Below are 16,143 nucleotides of genomic sequence, written 5' to 3'. Positions count from 1 at the left end.
ACACGGCTTTGTCAAAGGGAGGTCACGTCTGACAAATCTGTTAGAGTTCTTTGAGGAGATAACAAGGAAATTAGACAAAGGAGAACCAGTGGACGTGATTTATTTAGATCTCCAGAAGGCCTTTGACAAGTTGCCGCATAGGAGACTGTTAAATAAGTTAAGAGACCATGGTGCTAAGGGTAAGATCCTGGCATGGATAGAGGATTAGCTGACTGGCAGAAGGCAGAGAGTGGGGATAAAGGGGTCTTTTTCAGGATGGCAGTCGGTGACTAGTGGTGTGCCTCGGGTCTGTACTGGGACAACAACTTTTTACAAGTTGTGGAAGAACTGGAAGAAGGTACTGAAGGCACGGTTGCTAAGTTTGCAGATGATACAAAGATCTGTAGAAGGATAGGTTAGTATTGAGGAAGCAAGGGGGCTGCAGAAGGATTTGGACAGGCTAGGAGAGTGGGCAATGAAGTGGCAAATGAAATATAATGTGGAAAAGTGTGAGGTTGTGCACTTTGGAAGGAGAAATTTAGGCATAGAGTATTTTCTAAATGGGGAAATGCTGAGGAAATCAGATGCACAAAGTGAAATGAATGAAATGAAAATCGCTTATTGTCACGAGTAGGCTTCAATGAAGTTACTGTGAAAAGCCCCTAGTCGCCACATTCCGGCGCTTGTTCGGGTAGGCTGGTACGGGAATCGAACCGTGCTGCTGGTCTGCTTTAAAAGCCAGCGATTTAGCCGAGTGAGCTAAAGTTGTGATAGAGTTAGGAGTCCTAAATTCACGATTCTCTTCAGCTTATCGTGCGGGTTCAGTCGGCAGTTAAGAAGGCAAATGTAATGTTAGCATTCATGTTGAGAGGGCTAGAATACAAGAGTAAGATGGACTTCTGAGGCTGTACAAGGCTCTGGCCAGACCCCATTTGGAGTATTGTGAGCAGTTTTTGGCCCCGTATCTAAGGAAGGATGTGCTGGCCTTGGAAAAGTTCCAGAGGAGGTTCACAATAATGATCCCTGGAATGAAGAACTTGTCGTATGAGGAACGGTTGAGGACTCTGGGTGTGGAGTTTAGAAAGATGAGGGGGGATTTTATTGAAATTTATAGGATACTGCGAGGCCTGAATAGAGTGAATGTGGAGAGGATGTTTCCACTTGTAGGAAAAACTGGAAGCGTAGGAAAAACTGGAAGCAGAGGACGCAATCTCAGACTAAAGGGACGAACCTTCAAAACAGAGATGAGGAGGGATTTCTTCAGCCAGCCAGAGGGTGGTGAATCTATGGAACTCTTTGCCGCAGAAGGCTGTGGAGGCCAAATCACTGAATGTCTTTGAGACAGAGATAGATAGTATCTTGATTAATAAGGGGATCAGGGGTTATGGGGAGAAGGCAGGAGCATGGGGATGAGAAAAATATCAGCCATGATTGAATGGCGGAGCAGACGTGATGGGTCGAGTGGTCTAATTCTGCTCCTATATCTTGTGGTCTTGTGTGTGGTCACCAAGGCTCTAGTTCCGGCCACCCGAGTGAGACCTGAGAGGTGGACAGTTGTCGAGTCCTGGCCAACTGAGTGAGACCCGAGAGGTGGGCATTCGGGTGGTGCAAGGGCCAGGCAATCGCTGGCGTCATGCTTTTTCAGGAGCAGCGGGGTGATTCGACCAAAGCCAGAAGCTAGGGCTGAGAGTCAATACTGGACCGACAAATGTGAAAGCAGAGGCCAGATAGCCATTGAGCCACAACTAGCACACATGCGAGCTTTGGTCATTGAGTGGAGCAACTGCAGGGGTGACCCGACACCCAGGGGTGAGATGTAGGGGCCTCACAAAGAGGGAGAGTGTGTCCCCAATAGTGTAAATCCACCTCTGTCCTGTAGTGTTCCAGTAAAGCTCAATGTAAGCTCTTCTGAGAAAACATTTTACAACCTTCTGGACACATCATGGAGTTCAACAATTTCAAACCTTAACCTCTGACCCATTTTGTCTTGTGTTCTATCTTATAATCCCAGACCAGGCCCCAACAGTTGCTAGGATACGGGACAGAAACCCCAATATTTTATTTACATTTTAAGACTGAGAGGAAAGAAAACCTCACTCCAGGAGTGATTCCATGCACAAATAGGGATATGGCATACTAAAACAAACTTTATTACTAAAACAGGATTAAATTAATATTGTACAATATAGCTTGCAATTACCTGTTAAACAATTCTTAACAACAACAATGAAACATTAACTGCTAACTGATATTTTTCATCCCCAGTCAAGCAAAACTCCTCTCCGGTCAGAATCCACTTTTAAATACGGGTAGCCAACCCAGGAATATATGTTGTGGAGAGATGTCTTGGATAAACTTCTCTGTGTGAGAGAGAGATTCTTCAGGAAGCAGCTTGCAGATTCTTGCCAGTGTCAAGCCACGTTTAACCTGCCAGCCGTTTCAGGAACTGCTGTTTCTGCAAAAATAACGAGTTTTAATCCTTACTGCACTAAATACATATAATACATTATATATCTGAAATTCCTACTTTAATCACATCTCCATTACCTTTTATTTTCTTGTATTAAAAGGAGTATGTTGCTCCCCTTTAATTTATTTGAAGCTTGTAACTCTGGTACTCTGTGCTCCTCTTCTACTGTGACGATTGATGCAAAGTACTTGCATTTCTGCCATTTCATGAATTTCATTTTTTGTCATCTTTATCGTTTTTTTATCTTTAAGGGATCCATTTCACTTTTAGCCATTTTTTCTCTCAATATATTTGAACAAAGCCTTATGGGCAGCACGGTAGCACAAATGGATAGCACTGTCGCTTCACAGCGCCAGGGTTCGATTCCCCACTGGGTCGCTGTCTGTGCTGAGTCTGCACGTTCTCCCAGCGTGAGTTTCGTTCGGGTGCTTTGGTTTCTTCCCACCTTCTGAAGATGTGCAGGTTAGGTGGATTGGCCATGATAAATTGCTCTGTGACCAAAAAGATTAGGAGGGGTTATTGGGTTACAGGAGTAGGGTGGAAGTGAAGTGGGTCGGTGCAGACTCGATAGGCTGAATGGCCTCCTTCTGCCCTGTATGTTCTATTCTTGGCTACAAAATATATCCCCAGTTTCTCATTTCACTCTTGAAACGTCTGTCCAGTTGCTGTTGTTTGCATGTCTCCCAGTCCATAGGATCTCTGCTGTCAACAAAGAACAAAGAAAAGTACAGCGCAGAAACAGGCCTTTCCTGTTCCGATGTCTCGGATCGTGTTTTCGGGATCCTTAAGGGGGAGGGGGAGCAGCCCCAAGTCGTGGTCCACATAGGTACCAACGACATAGGTAGGAAAAGGGATAGGGATGCAAGGCAGGAATTCAGGGACCTAGGGTAGAAACTTTGATCTAGGACAGTTATCTCTGGGTTGTTACCCGTGCCACGTGCTAGCGAGATGAGAAATAGGGAGAGAGAGCAATTGAACACGTGGCTACAGGGATGGGGCAGAAGGGAGGGCTTCAGATTCCTGGATAATTGGGACTCATTCTGGGGTAGGTGGGACCTCTACAAATGGGATGGTCTACACCTGGATCAGAGGGGTACCAATATCCTGAGGGGGAAATTTGCTAATGCTCTTCGGGAGGGTTTAAACTAGTTAAGCAGGGGATTGGGAACCTGAATTGTAGCTCCAGTATACAGGAGGCCATGAGTAAGGTTTCAAAGTTGCAGGAGTGTGCAGGCAGGAAGGTGGCTTAAAGTGTGTCTACTTCAATACCAAGAGCATCTGGAATAAGGTGGGTGAACTTGCAGCATGGGTTGGTACCTGGGACTTTGATGTTATGGCTGTTTTGGAGACATGGATAGAGCAGGGACAGGAATGGTTGTTGTAGGTACCGGGGTTTAGATATTTCAGTAAGGGAAGGTAGTAAAACAGGGGGAGGGGTGGCATTGTTAGTCAAGGACAGTATTACAGTGGCAGAAAGGATATTTGATGAGGATTCGTCTACTGAGGTAGTATGGGCTGAGGTTAGAAACTGGAAAGGAGAGGTCACCCAATTAGGGGTTTTCTATAGACCTCCGAAAAGTTCCAGAGATGTAGAAGAAGGGATTGCAAAGATGATTCTGGATAGGAGCGAAATTACCAGGGTAGTTGTTATGGGGGACTTTAACTTTCCAAATATTGACTGGGAACACTATAGTTCGAGTACTTTAGATGGGTCAGTTTTTGTCCAATGTGTGCAGGAGGGATTCCTGACACAGTATATAGATAGGCCAATGAGAGGTGAGGCCATATTGGATTTGAAACTGGGTAATGAACCAGGACAGGTGTTAGATTTGGAGGTAGGTGAGCACTTTGGTGATAGTGACCACAATTCGATTACATTTACTTTAGTGATGGAAAGGGATAGGTATAAACCGCAGGGCAAGAGTTATAACTGGGGGAAAGGCAATTATGATGCGATGAGGCAAGACTTGGGATGCATCGGATGGGGAGGGAAACTGCAGGGGATGGGCACAATGGAAATGTGGAGCTTGTTCAAGGAACAGCTACTGCGTGTCCTTGATAAGTATGTACCTGTCAGGCAGGGAGGAAGTGGTTGAGTGAGGGAACCGTGGTTTACTAAAGTAGTTGAAACAGAGGAAGAAGGAGGCTTATGTAAAGATGAGATGTGATGGTTCAGTTAGGGTGCTCGAGAGTTAAAAGTTAGCTAGGAAGGACCTAAGAGAGAGCTAAGAGCCAGGAGGGGACATGGGAAGTCTTTGGCAGGTAGGATCAAGGATAACCCTTTCGATAGATATGTCAGGAATAAAAGAATGACTAGGGTAAGAGTAGGGCCAGTCAAGGACAGTAGTGGGAAGTTGTGCGTGGAGTCCGAGGAGATAGGAGAGGTGCTAAATGAATATTTTTCGTCAGTATTCACACAGGAAAAAGACAATGTTGTCGAAGAGAATACTGAGATACAGGCTTCTAGACTAGAAGGGCTTGAGGTTCATAAGGAGGAGGTGTTAACAATTCTGGAAAGTGTGAAAATAGCTATGTCCCCTGGGCTGGATAGGATTTATCCTAGGATTCTCTGGGAAGCTAGGGAGGAGATTGCTGAGCCTTTGGCTTTGATGTCATCTTTGTCCACAGGAATAGCGCCAGAAGACTGGAGGATACCAAATGTTGTCCCCTTGTTCAAGAAGGGGAGTAGAGACAACCCCGGTAACTATAGACCAGTGAGCCTTACTTCTGTTGTGGGCAAAGACTTGGAAAGGTTTATAAGAGATTGGATGTATAATCACCTGGAAAGGAATAATTTGATTAGAGATAGTCAACACGGTTTTGTGCAAGGTAGGTTGTGCCACACAAACCTTTATTGAGTTCTTTGAGAAGGTGACCAAACAGGTGGACAAGGGTAAAGCAGTTGATGTGGTGTATATGGATTTTGGATTTCAGTAAAGCGTTTGATAAGGTTCCCCACGGTAGGCTATTGCAGAAAATACGGAGGCATGGGATTCAGGGTGCTTTAGCAGTTTGGATCAGAAATTGGCTAGCTGGAAGAAGACAAAGGGTGGTGGTTGATGGGAAATGTTCAGACTGGAGTCCAGTTACCCGTGGTGTACCACTGCTGTTTGACATTTTTATAAATGACCTGGAGGAGGGCGTAGAAGAATGGGTGAGTAAATTTGCAGATCACACTAAAATCGGTGGAGTTGTGGACAGTGCGGAAGGATGTTACAAGTTACAGAGGGGAATAGGTAAGCTGCAAAGCTGGGCTGAGACGTGGCAAACGGAGTTTAATGCAGAAAAGTGAGAGAATGATAGAATTTACAGTGCAGAAGGAGGCCATTCGGCCCATTGAGTCTGCACCGGCTCTTGGAAAGAGCACCCTACCCAAGGTCCACACCTCCACCCTATCCCCATAACCCAGTAACCCCACCCAACACTAAGGGCAATTTTGGACACTAAGGGCAATTTATCATGGCCAATCCACCTAACCTGCACATCTTTTGTGACTGTGGGAGGAAACCGGAGCACCCGGAGGAAACCGACGCACACACTGGGAGCATGTGCAGACTCCGCACAGACAGTGACCCAAGCCGGAATTGAACCTTGGACCCTGGAGCTGTGAAGCGATTGTGCTATCCATAATGCTACCGTGCTGCAACCGTGTGAGGTGATTCATTTTGGAAGGAATAACAGGAAGACAGAGTACTGCGCTAATGGTAAGATTCTTGGTAGTGTGGATGAGCAGAGAGATCTCTGTGTCCATGTACATGGATCCCTGAAAGTTGCCACCCAGGTTGAGATGGTTGTTAAGAAGGCGTACTGTGTGTTGGCTTTCATTGGTAGAAGGATTGAGTTTCGGAGCCATTAGGTCATGTTGCAACTGTACAAAACTCTGGTGCGGCCGCATTTGGAGTATTGCATGCAATTCTGGTCGCCGCATTATGGGAAGGATGTGGAAGCATTGGAAAGGGTGCGAAGGAGATTTACTAGAATGTTGCCTGGTATGGAGGGAAGATCTTATGAGGGAAGGCTGACGGACTTGAGGCTGTTTTCGTTAGAGAGAAGAAGGTTAAGAGGTGACTTAATTGAGGCATACAAGATGATCAGAGGATTAGATAGGCTGGACAGTGAGAGTCTTTTTCCTCGGATGGTGATGTCTAGCACGAGGGGACATAGCTTTAAATTGAGGGGAGATAGATATAGGACAGATGTCAGAGGTACGTTCTTTACTCCGAGAGTAGTAAGGGTGTGGAATGCTCTGCCTGCAACAGTAGTGGACTCGCCAACATTAAGGACATTTAAATGGCCATTGGATAAACATATGGATGATAATGGAGTAGTGTAGTTGGCTTTACAGTGGTTTCACAGGTCGGCGCAACATCGAGGGTCGAAGGGCCTGTACTGCGCTGTAATGTTCTATGTTCTTTCAGCCCTCCAAGCCTGTGCCAACCATGCTGCACGTCTAAACTAGCGAGCTTAAAAAGTGTTTGAACGATGGGTCTTGTTACAACTAAAAGAAATATGCAGGCCTCCAGGTTTGCCATTATTACATTGTTTAAGATATAGTATAATGTCAAATGTTTGTTTAAATGTTTAATCTTTACCTGTAATTGTAGGTCAGTGAAGCCAAAAGGAAAGTTCTTGGAAAGAAAAGACTTTCATTTGACCAAGTCAACAATCTGTAAGTCACTCCCTATTCTTCAGTGCCATTTGAACAGTTTTATTTGTGGTCGAGGAGGGGCAGAGAGTGAATGAAGAAAATATTCCTGTGCAAATAAACAAAATGTGTTGTCTATTTATATAGAACCATTTTTCTGCAGTTTCTTTCCATTGTAAACTACATCAAGAATATGTAAAACTGCATGCTGGGAATCTGGAATAAAAGCCAAAAATGCTGGAAATACTCTGGTCTGCCAACATCTGTGGAGAGATACCGAACTAACGTTTCAGGTTTAGATAAATGGTAATGACCTGAAATATTAGCTCTGTTTCACTTTCCAGACCTGCTGAGTATATGCAACATTTTCTGTTTTTATTTCAGAACAATTGAAGTGACTGCCTGTGACATCAAGGCGGCATTTGACCGAGTATGGCATCAAGGAGCCCAGCAAAAATGAAGTCAATGGGAATTGGGAGGAAAACTCTCCACTGGTTGCAGTCATCTTTGGCATAAAGGAAGAGGGTTGTGGCAGTTGGAGGTCAATCACCTCCACTCTAGGACAGCATTGCAGGCGTTCCTTAGGGTAGTGTCCAAGGTCAAACCATCTTCAACTGCTTCATTAACTTTCCTTCCATCATAAGGTCAGAAATGAGGATGTTTGCTGATGACTGCACAAATATTGCACACCATTCGTGACTGCCCAGATGCTAATGCAGTAGGATCTGGACAATATTCAGGGTTGGGCTGACACGTGGCAAGTAGCATTCATGCTACACAAGTGATGGGCAATGACCATCTCCAACAAGAGAGAATCTGATGATCGACCTTTGATATTCATTGGTATTATCATCGCCGAATCCTCAACTCTCAAACATCCTAATGGTAACCATTGACCATAAACTGAACTGGACTAACCATATAAATACTGTGATGACAAGAGCAGATCCAAGACTAGGAATCTTGTGGCCAATAACTCACCTCCTGATTCCCTAAAACCTGCTCACCATCTATAGGAAACAAGTCAGAAGTGTGATGGAATATTCTCCACTTGCCTAGATGAGTGCAGCTCCAACAACACTCAGGAAGGCCGACATCATCCAAGACAAAGCAGCCCGCTTGATTGGTACTCCATCCATAAAATTGCACTCCCTCCACCACAGTAGTGTGTACCATCTACAATAATAATCTTTATTATTGTCACAAGTAGGCTTGCAATGAAGTTATTGTTTTAATTTTTTTTTTAAATCCCCTAATCGCCACACATGCCCGAAGCCTGCTTGGGTACACGGAGGAATAATTCAGAATGTCCAGTTCAACTGACAGGTACATCTTTCTAAATTTGTGGGAGGAAACTGGACCACACAGAGGAAACCCATGCAGACACTGGGAGAACGTGCAGACTCCGCACAGACAGTGACCCAGCAGGGAATCGAACCTGGAACTCTGGAGATGTGAAGCAACTGTGCTAACCACTGTGCTACCGTGATGCCCCAGATGAAGAGTCATGATGAGTTATGAAGAGAGATTAGGAGAAGTTGGGACTTTCTGCTTGAAGAAGAGGGCAGCAGGGTAGCATGGTGGTTAGCATACATGCTTCACAGCTCCAGGGTCCCAGGTTCGATTCCCGGCTGGGTCACTGTCTGTGTGGAGTCTGCACGTCCTCCCCCTGTGTGCGTGGGTTTCCTCCGGGTGCTCCGGTTTCCTCCCACAGTCCAAAGATGTGCGGGTTAGGTGGATTGGCCATGCTAAATTGCCCGTAGTGTCCTAATAAAAGTAAGGTTAAGGGGGGCGTTGTTGGGTTACGGGTATAGGGTAGATACGTGGGTTTGAGTAGGGTGATCATGGCTCGGCACAACATTGAGGGCCGAAGGGCCTGTTCTGTGCTGTACTGTTCTATGTTCTATGTTCTAAGACTGAGAGGAGATTACATAAGAGTTATTCAAAATTGAGGCACCTGGACAGAGTAGAGGGGAAGAAACTATTCTCACTCAAAGAACAAAGAAAAGTACAGCACAGGAACAGGCCCTTCGGCCCTCCAAGCCTGTGCCGACCATGCTGCCCGTCTAAACTAAAAAAGTTAGAAATGTTCAAGAACAACAGTGCCCGAACAAATTCAAAGAAGCAAAAGCGCGTAGGGGAAAAGCTTTTTCAGAGTGGTTAATGTTTGGAGTGCACTTACAAAAATCATTGAGAAAGGGATAGTTAAAAGAGTACAAAGTGCCACTGAGAAAGGAAATCCAGAAGAATGGTTTCCTGGGTATGTAAGGGACACTAAGGGAGGTAATGAAGTAAAGTGAGCAGTGGAGGAAAAGCCATCTGTGGAAATGATAAAATCATAAAACCCTACAGTAAAGAAGGAGGCCATTAGATCCATTGAGTCTGCACCGGCCCTTGCAACGAGCACCCTACTTAAGCCCACTCCTCCATCCTATCGCAGTAACCCCACCTAACCTTTGGACACGAGGGGAAATTTAGCGTAGCAGTGCACATCTTTGGACTGTGGGAGGAAACCCACACAGACACGGGGAGAATATGCAAACTCAGCACAGACAGTCACCCAAGGCCGGAATTGAACCTGGGTCCCTGGAGCTGTGAAGCAGCAATGTTAACCACTTTTCAAAAAACCTCAAAGTTAGCCGCACACAATTTAACCAATGTTGAATTTGCCCGATTGCATTGAGACTTTCTAAGTGCCCTACTATAAATCCGTTAATAATATAATGTTCCCTATGACCGATATTAAGCTAACTGAAAATGAAATGAAAATCGCTTATTGTCACGAGTAGGCTTCAATGAAGTTACTGTGAAAAGCCCCTAGTCGCCACATTCCGGCGCCTGTCCGGGAAGGCTGGTACGGGAATCGAACCGTGCTGCTGGCCTGCTTGGTCTGCTTTAAAAATCAGCGATTTAGCCCAGTGAGCTAAACCAGCCCTGTGACTGGCCTGTAGTCTTCTGCTTTCTGTCCCCCTCCTTTCTTTAATAGAGGGGGGCACATTTTCATGGGACCTTTCCAGAATCTATGTGCACCTGCATGCTTACTTTCAGCAACTGGCGTGCAAGGACTCCCAGGATATGTTGCACATTGCCCTCTCTCAATCTATAACCATTCAGATAATCTGCCTTCCTGGTTTTTCTGCCAAAGCGGATAACCTCGCATTTATCCACATTATGCTGCATCTGCCATGCATTTACCCATTTGTTAAACTTGTTCAAATCTCACTGAAGCATCTTTGCATCCTCCTCCAAGCTCACCCTCCCACCTAGTTTTGTCACGTGCAAATCTGGAGATATTACATTTAATATTGATGTGGCTCGATGGGATGAATGGCCTCCTGCACTGTAGGGATTCTATAATTTCCTTTTCGTAAATCTATGCTGATTCCATCCGATCCTGCCACTGTTTTCCAAGTGCTCTGCTATTAAATCTTTTACAATGCACTCAAATTTTCCCACTGCCAACAGCGGGCTGACTGGTCTATAACTCCCTGTTTTCTCTCCAAGTCCCTTTTTAAATAGTGGAGTTACATTAGCTACCCTCTAATCTACAGAACCCTGGAGGATGACCACCAATGCATTCACTATTTCTAGGGCGATGTCGTTAAGTGTATTGGTGTTTGCTATGTTTTCCTGTCTCATTTTCATATCTTTCAGAAAAGTTGCAACTGGAAGTAAGAAAAGGAGAAAAGGAGGAGACGTGATGGTAAGATATACAGATAGAGAGTGGGATTCTCCAGTCCCCAGCCGCATGTTTCTTGGCGGAGCGCCATTCGCTGGTGGTGGGATTCATTATTCTAGCTGCTTGTCAATGGGATTTCCCATCAAGCCACTCCAAGGCGTCGGGAAATCCCTGGGTGGGGATGAACTGCTAGTGGGAAAAGAGAATCCCAACGGCCGGAGAAATTCAGCCAGTGTCTCAAATCAAACCATCTGAAACCCGAGATGTCCAAAAGATATTTTTGCAAGCAGCCAAGCATGACCTTTACTGCTTACTAAATGTGCAAAATAATGTATTGCCTTGTTCAACTATAGGTGCTGCTTTGGCACGATAGACTGTTATCAACTTTGTACGCCAGTCTTTTCCCCTGCTCAAGTTGTCCGAGTCGCCCTGAGCCAGTTGACCCAGCTCAGCCTGAAAAACAACTTGAGATATTAACCCTGTTTCTATCTCCACAGATGTTGCCAGATGTGCTGAGTTTTTCCAGCATTTCTGTTATTCTATATAGGAGCAATCGGTACCTGTCGTAATCTGATCCAAACCACAAGCCAAGGCACAAAGTTTTCCTTTATTGAGAGAGTTTGTCTCATTCAGTCTCATAGCTCTTCCTACCACAGCACTGAGTCCTAGTTATCCCCTATTTATGCTCCCTTAGCCCAACAAACAAAATCAATAAAGTGAACAAAAATCAATAAATGAGAACCAATGACAGCCACTGATGGGATCCCTTATTTCCATGTGCTTGAGTCGATTAGCATCAATCATCTGTTTCTCTAACCTTAGCAAGATATTAACAACATATCCATCTAATTTACCCTTCAAGCATATAACCAGTTTTATCTACATGAATAATTTGACATTAATTTTACAATTAAAGAATGTTTGGCAACAGAAACAAAGTAATAAGTGGAGAAAAAGGTCTGTTGAGGAAGCAATGACTGCAATTGTGCAATATTACTAGAATTCTGCTGCAAATTTTATAAATAGAGAGCTTGGGGAGGATTACTTGCTTCAAAAAGGTATTTGTTGATGTGAATTGAGCTGGTGATGCATGTGGGATAAAGCAGAGGTGAGAGTCTCTGTCCTCCGTGCAGCTTCTTGGCAGCGGCAGCTCCATTGGCTGCTGCTAGGACTGTCAATGGGTTTTCCCATTGAATTCACCCCACTCCAGGACCCCCGAGATGGGGATGTGCTGTCGGTGAGACCGCAAGATCCCGCCGGCATGAACAGCTAGAAAATCGCCTATTTAGAAAAATCAAAACTTTTTGAATATAGGCTGATGATTGAGATGAGGATTTCAGTGCAGAAACAAATAATCTGATGCATTGTTGAAATAAGAGCAGCAAATGTGTGTTCATTAGCACGGGTGCAAAAAACAGGATGCAGATGTGGCCAAAATTTCTGGGAATTTGAAGTGGTTATCTGAGAACAGCAATAGACTATTCTGGAAGTTGAACACGAGAACATAGAAAGATAGTAAACAGGAGCAGGGTGAGGCCATTTGGCACTTTGAACGTACTCCATCATTCATTATGAACATGGCTGATCATGCAACTCAATAGCCTGATTCCATCTTCCTCCCATATCCTTTGATCCCATTCGTCCCAAGAGTTTTTTCGAACTGCTTCTGAAAAACTTAATGTTTTGGCCTCACACTTTGTGTTAACGAATTTCACAGGCTCACCACTCACTGGATGAAGGAATTTCTCATATCTGCCCTAAATGATCTACCCTTTCTCCTCAAACTGTGGCCCCTGGTTCTGGACACCCCCACTATCGGGAACATCTTCCTGCATCTGCCCTGTCTAGTCCTGTTAGAATTTTATAGGTTTCTATGAGTTACCCCCTCATTCTTCTGAACACCAGCAAATACAATCCTAACTGACTCAATCTCTCCTCATGTCAGTCCCACAATCCCAGAAATCCATCTGGTGAACCTCCGCTGCACTCCCTCTATAGCAAGAGCATCCTTCCTCCGATAAGGAGACCAAAGCTGCACACCTAAAAGAGCTGAAACGGAATGCTACAGATTCCAGCCTGAAGAGGTGGTACGGTAGTTAGCACTGCTGCCTCACAGTGCCAGGGACCCGGGTTCAATACCAGCCTCGGGTGACTGTCTGTGTGGAGATTGCACTTGCTTCCCGTGTCTGCGTGGGTTTCCTCCAGGTGCTTCGGTATCCTCATACCATACAAAGATGTGCAGGTTAGGTTGATTGACCATGCTAAATTGTCCCCATGTGTGCAAAGGTTAGGTGGGGTCATGGGATTGCTGGGGGGCAAGTAGTGGGGGTGTGGGGATGACCTTGGCAAGATATTCGTCTTCATCGATGACGTATTGAAGGCTGCAAAGAAGATGTCATAGTTTCTCTGCTCTGAGAAAGTACTGGACGATGAAGGGTATTCTGTTGGTTGTATCTCATGTTTGTCTTCTGAGGAGGTCGGTGCTGTTTTTTTGCTGTGGCGCATTAGAACTGTCAATCACTGAGTCGAGCACCATATCCCGTTCATACGAGGGCATCTTTCAGCATCTGTAGATTTCTGTTACACTCCTCCTCATCTGAGCAGATCCAGTGTATACAGAGGGCTTGTCCATAGGGGATGGCTTCTTTAACGTGTTTAGGGTGGAAGCTGGGCCACCAAAGGAGGGGCCACCATCATACTGAACAGAACGGACTACTGGAAAGAAGTATAACGACAACTCAGCAACCAGGAACACTACAGACAGTTACCTGCAGATCCAACCAAGGAACACATCTGCCAACTCAACAGACTGATCACGACCTTGGATCCAGACCTTCAGAGCACCCTACGTGCTCTCATCACACGTACTCCCCGCATTGGAGATCTCTACTGCCTTCCGAAAATACACAAGGCCAACACACAGGCCGTCCTATCGTATCAGGCAATGGGATTCTGTGTGAGAACCTCTCTGGCCACATCGAGGGCATCTTGATACCCATCGTACAAGGAACATCCAGCTTCTGTCGCGATATGACCGACTTCTTACAGAAACTCGTCACTCATGGACCAGTTGAACCAGGAACGTTCCTCGTCACAATGGATGTCTCGGCACTCTACGCTAGCATCCCCCATGATGACTGCATTGCTGCAACAGCCTCAGTATTCAGCATCGACAAAGCAGTCAATGGCATTCAGCTTCTGATCTTCGGGTTCTCCAAGGCGGCCTTCAGGACATGTGACAACGCCGAATCACCGAGCAGGAACTTATAGCCAAGTTCCGCACGCATGAGTACGGCTTCAACCGGGAGCTTGGATTCATGTCACATTACATTCACCCCCTACCATCTGGCCTTGGCTTGCAAAATCCTACCAACTGTCCTGGCTTGAGACAATTCACACCTCTTTAACCTGTGATTATCTGTCTCTGCAGTTGCTTCGTCTGGACCTGTAACAACGTAATTACCTGCAAAGACACTCATTCGAAGTCCCACCTCTTCATTCACCTGAGGAAGGAGCTGTGCTCTGAAAGCTAGTGATTCAAAACAAACCTGCTGTTAACCTGATGTAAGAATTCTTACTGTGCTTACCCCAGTCCAACTCCGGCATCCCCACATAATATTTTTTTAAAGCCGAGGTGGATAGATTCCTTTTAGGCAAGGGAATCAAAGGTCATCAGGGTAAATGAGTGTAGAACCTGAAAGCTAAGCAGATCAGCCATGACCTTATTGAAGGGTGGAGCAGGCTTGAGGGGCTGAATGGCTGTTATTGGTGTAGAACCAGTGGCGTGCAGAGGGGGGGGGGGGGGGGGGGGGGCGACGGTGCATTGGCCCCGGGCATCCATTGGATGGGGGCATCAATCAGAGGCTATTGCTCTCCCCAATGTCACCCAGATGCCTAAATTTTTCCACCTGAATTTAACAAATTGTTTTGCTAAGGGGGGGGGGGGGGGGCGTCACAATCAAATCCAGTGACTATCGACATGTACCTTGTGTCAGGGTGAGGTGACTGCGCTCCCAGACTCCCCCGCGGTGGGGAAATTGCTCTATCCGCCGTGCGGGCGGGCGGGCGGCCCGGGACTGCACATGTCCAAGGGAAGGGGGAGCTCCTCGCATGCAGGGAAAGGCCCCGCCCCCTGATCTGTGTGCTGAGATATTGACCAATGAAAAAAGATTGAGGACCGGAGGGACTGTGGTTCTCCAGCCAATCAGAGCGCGGGCTTTGTGTGAGTGATAATTGAGCTTTCACGCCGACGGAATCTTCCTCCTGTCTCCAACATCTGTGAGTAAAACACTTTCTTTTCTCCCCCTTTCCATTTCTTTTTTCATTCTGACCATCAATTGGTCACTTGCAGCAACTGAAGGGAAAGGAAGTGAATCCAGGGAGGGTTCAGACTCTGGAAAGCTTGGCCCAGGTCTCTCTCTTAAAAATATTGACATCCTTTGCTCCCTCAGTTTGACACATGAAATGAAATGAAAATCGCTTATTGTCGGGGGCTGTTTAGCACAGGGCTACATTGCTGGCTTTGAAAGCAGACCAAGGCAAGCCAGCAGCACGATTCGATTCCTGTAACAGCCTCCCCAAACAGGCGCTGGAATGTGGCGAATGCGGAATGTGACAATAAGCGATTTTCATTTCATAAGTAGGCTTCAAATGAAGTTACTGTGAAAAGCCCCTAGTATTGACCAGGGCACGGGGGTTACTCCCCTGCTGCTCTTCAAAATAGTGGCTGTGGGATCTTCAACATCCACCTAATAGGGACAGACAGAGCCTCAGTTTAACAACTTATTTGGAAGAAGGCTGTTCTGACAGTGCAGCACTCCCTCAGTTCTGAGTGTGATTAGGGATTCAGTCATTCACCCCAACTGCTGACACACCAGCGAGTTCACTCTGGGGAGAGGCTGTTCACCTGCTCTGTGTGTGGGAAGAGATTCTCTCAATTAACCAACCTGCTGACACACCAGAGAGTTCACTCTGGGAAGAGGCCGTTCACCTGCAGTGTGTGTGGGAGGGGATTCACTCGGCCATCCATCCTGCTGAGACATCAGTGAGTTCATACAGGTGAGAAGCCATTGACCTGCCCTCTGTGTGGTAAGGGATTCAGTCATTCATCCCAACTGCTGAGACACCAGCGAGTTTACACAGGGGAGAGACCATTCACTGCTCTCTGCACACAGCGGTTTAGAACATCTACACTGAAATGAAAATCACTTATTGTCACAAGTAGGCTTCACTGAAGTTACTGTGAAAAGCCCCTAGTCACCACATTCCGGCGCCTGTTCAGGAGGCTGGTACGGGAAGTTATATTCAAAATGTTTTCTTTTCTCATAATATTTCTCAGTATATTAGGCCTTATACTTGAGTCTTTGGGGC

General features: G+C 45.9%; 1 protein-coding gene across 1 annotated transcript in view; it reads left to right on the top strand.

Moving 5' to 3' along the window:
• sycp2l (synaptonemal complex protein 2-like) overlaps positions 1-16,143 on the top strand; it is a 210,125-nt gene that overhangs the window by 131,941 nt on the left and 62,041 nt on the right. Inside the window, exons 23-24 of the mRNA XM_038796429.1 lie at positions 7,054-7,118; positions 10,749-10,797. Coding sequence (XP_038652357.1) covers positions 7,054-7,118; positions 10,749-10,797 — 114 coding nt within the window. The remainder of the gene's footprint in view (positions 1-7,053; positions 7,119-10,748; positions 10,798-16,143) is intronic.

This window comes from Scyliorhinus canicula, chromosome 5 (genome assembly GCF_902713615.1).
Source record: "Scyliorhinus canicula chromosome 5, sScyCan1.1, whole genome shotgun sequence".
Classification (NCBI taxonomy): domain Eukaryota; kingdom Metazoa; phylum Chordata; class Chondrichthyes; order Carcharhiniformes; family Scyliorhinidae; genus Scyliorhinus; species Scyliorhinus canicula.
Note: the sequence above shows the minus strand (reverse complement) of the source record. Positions and strands in the feature narration are given on the sequence as shown.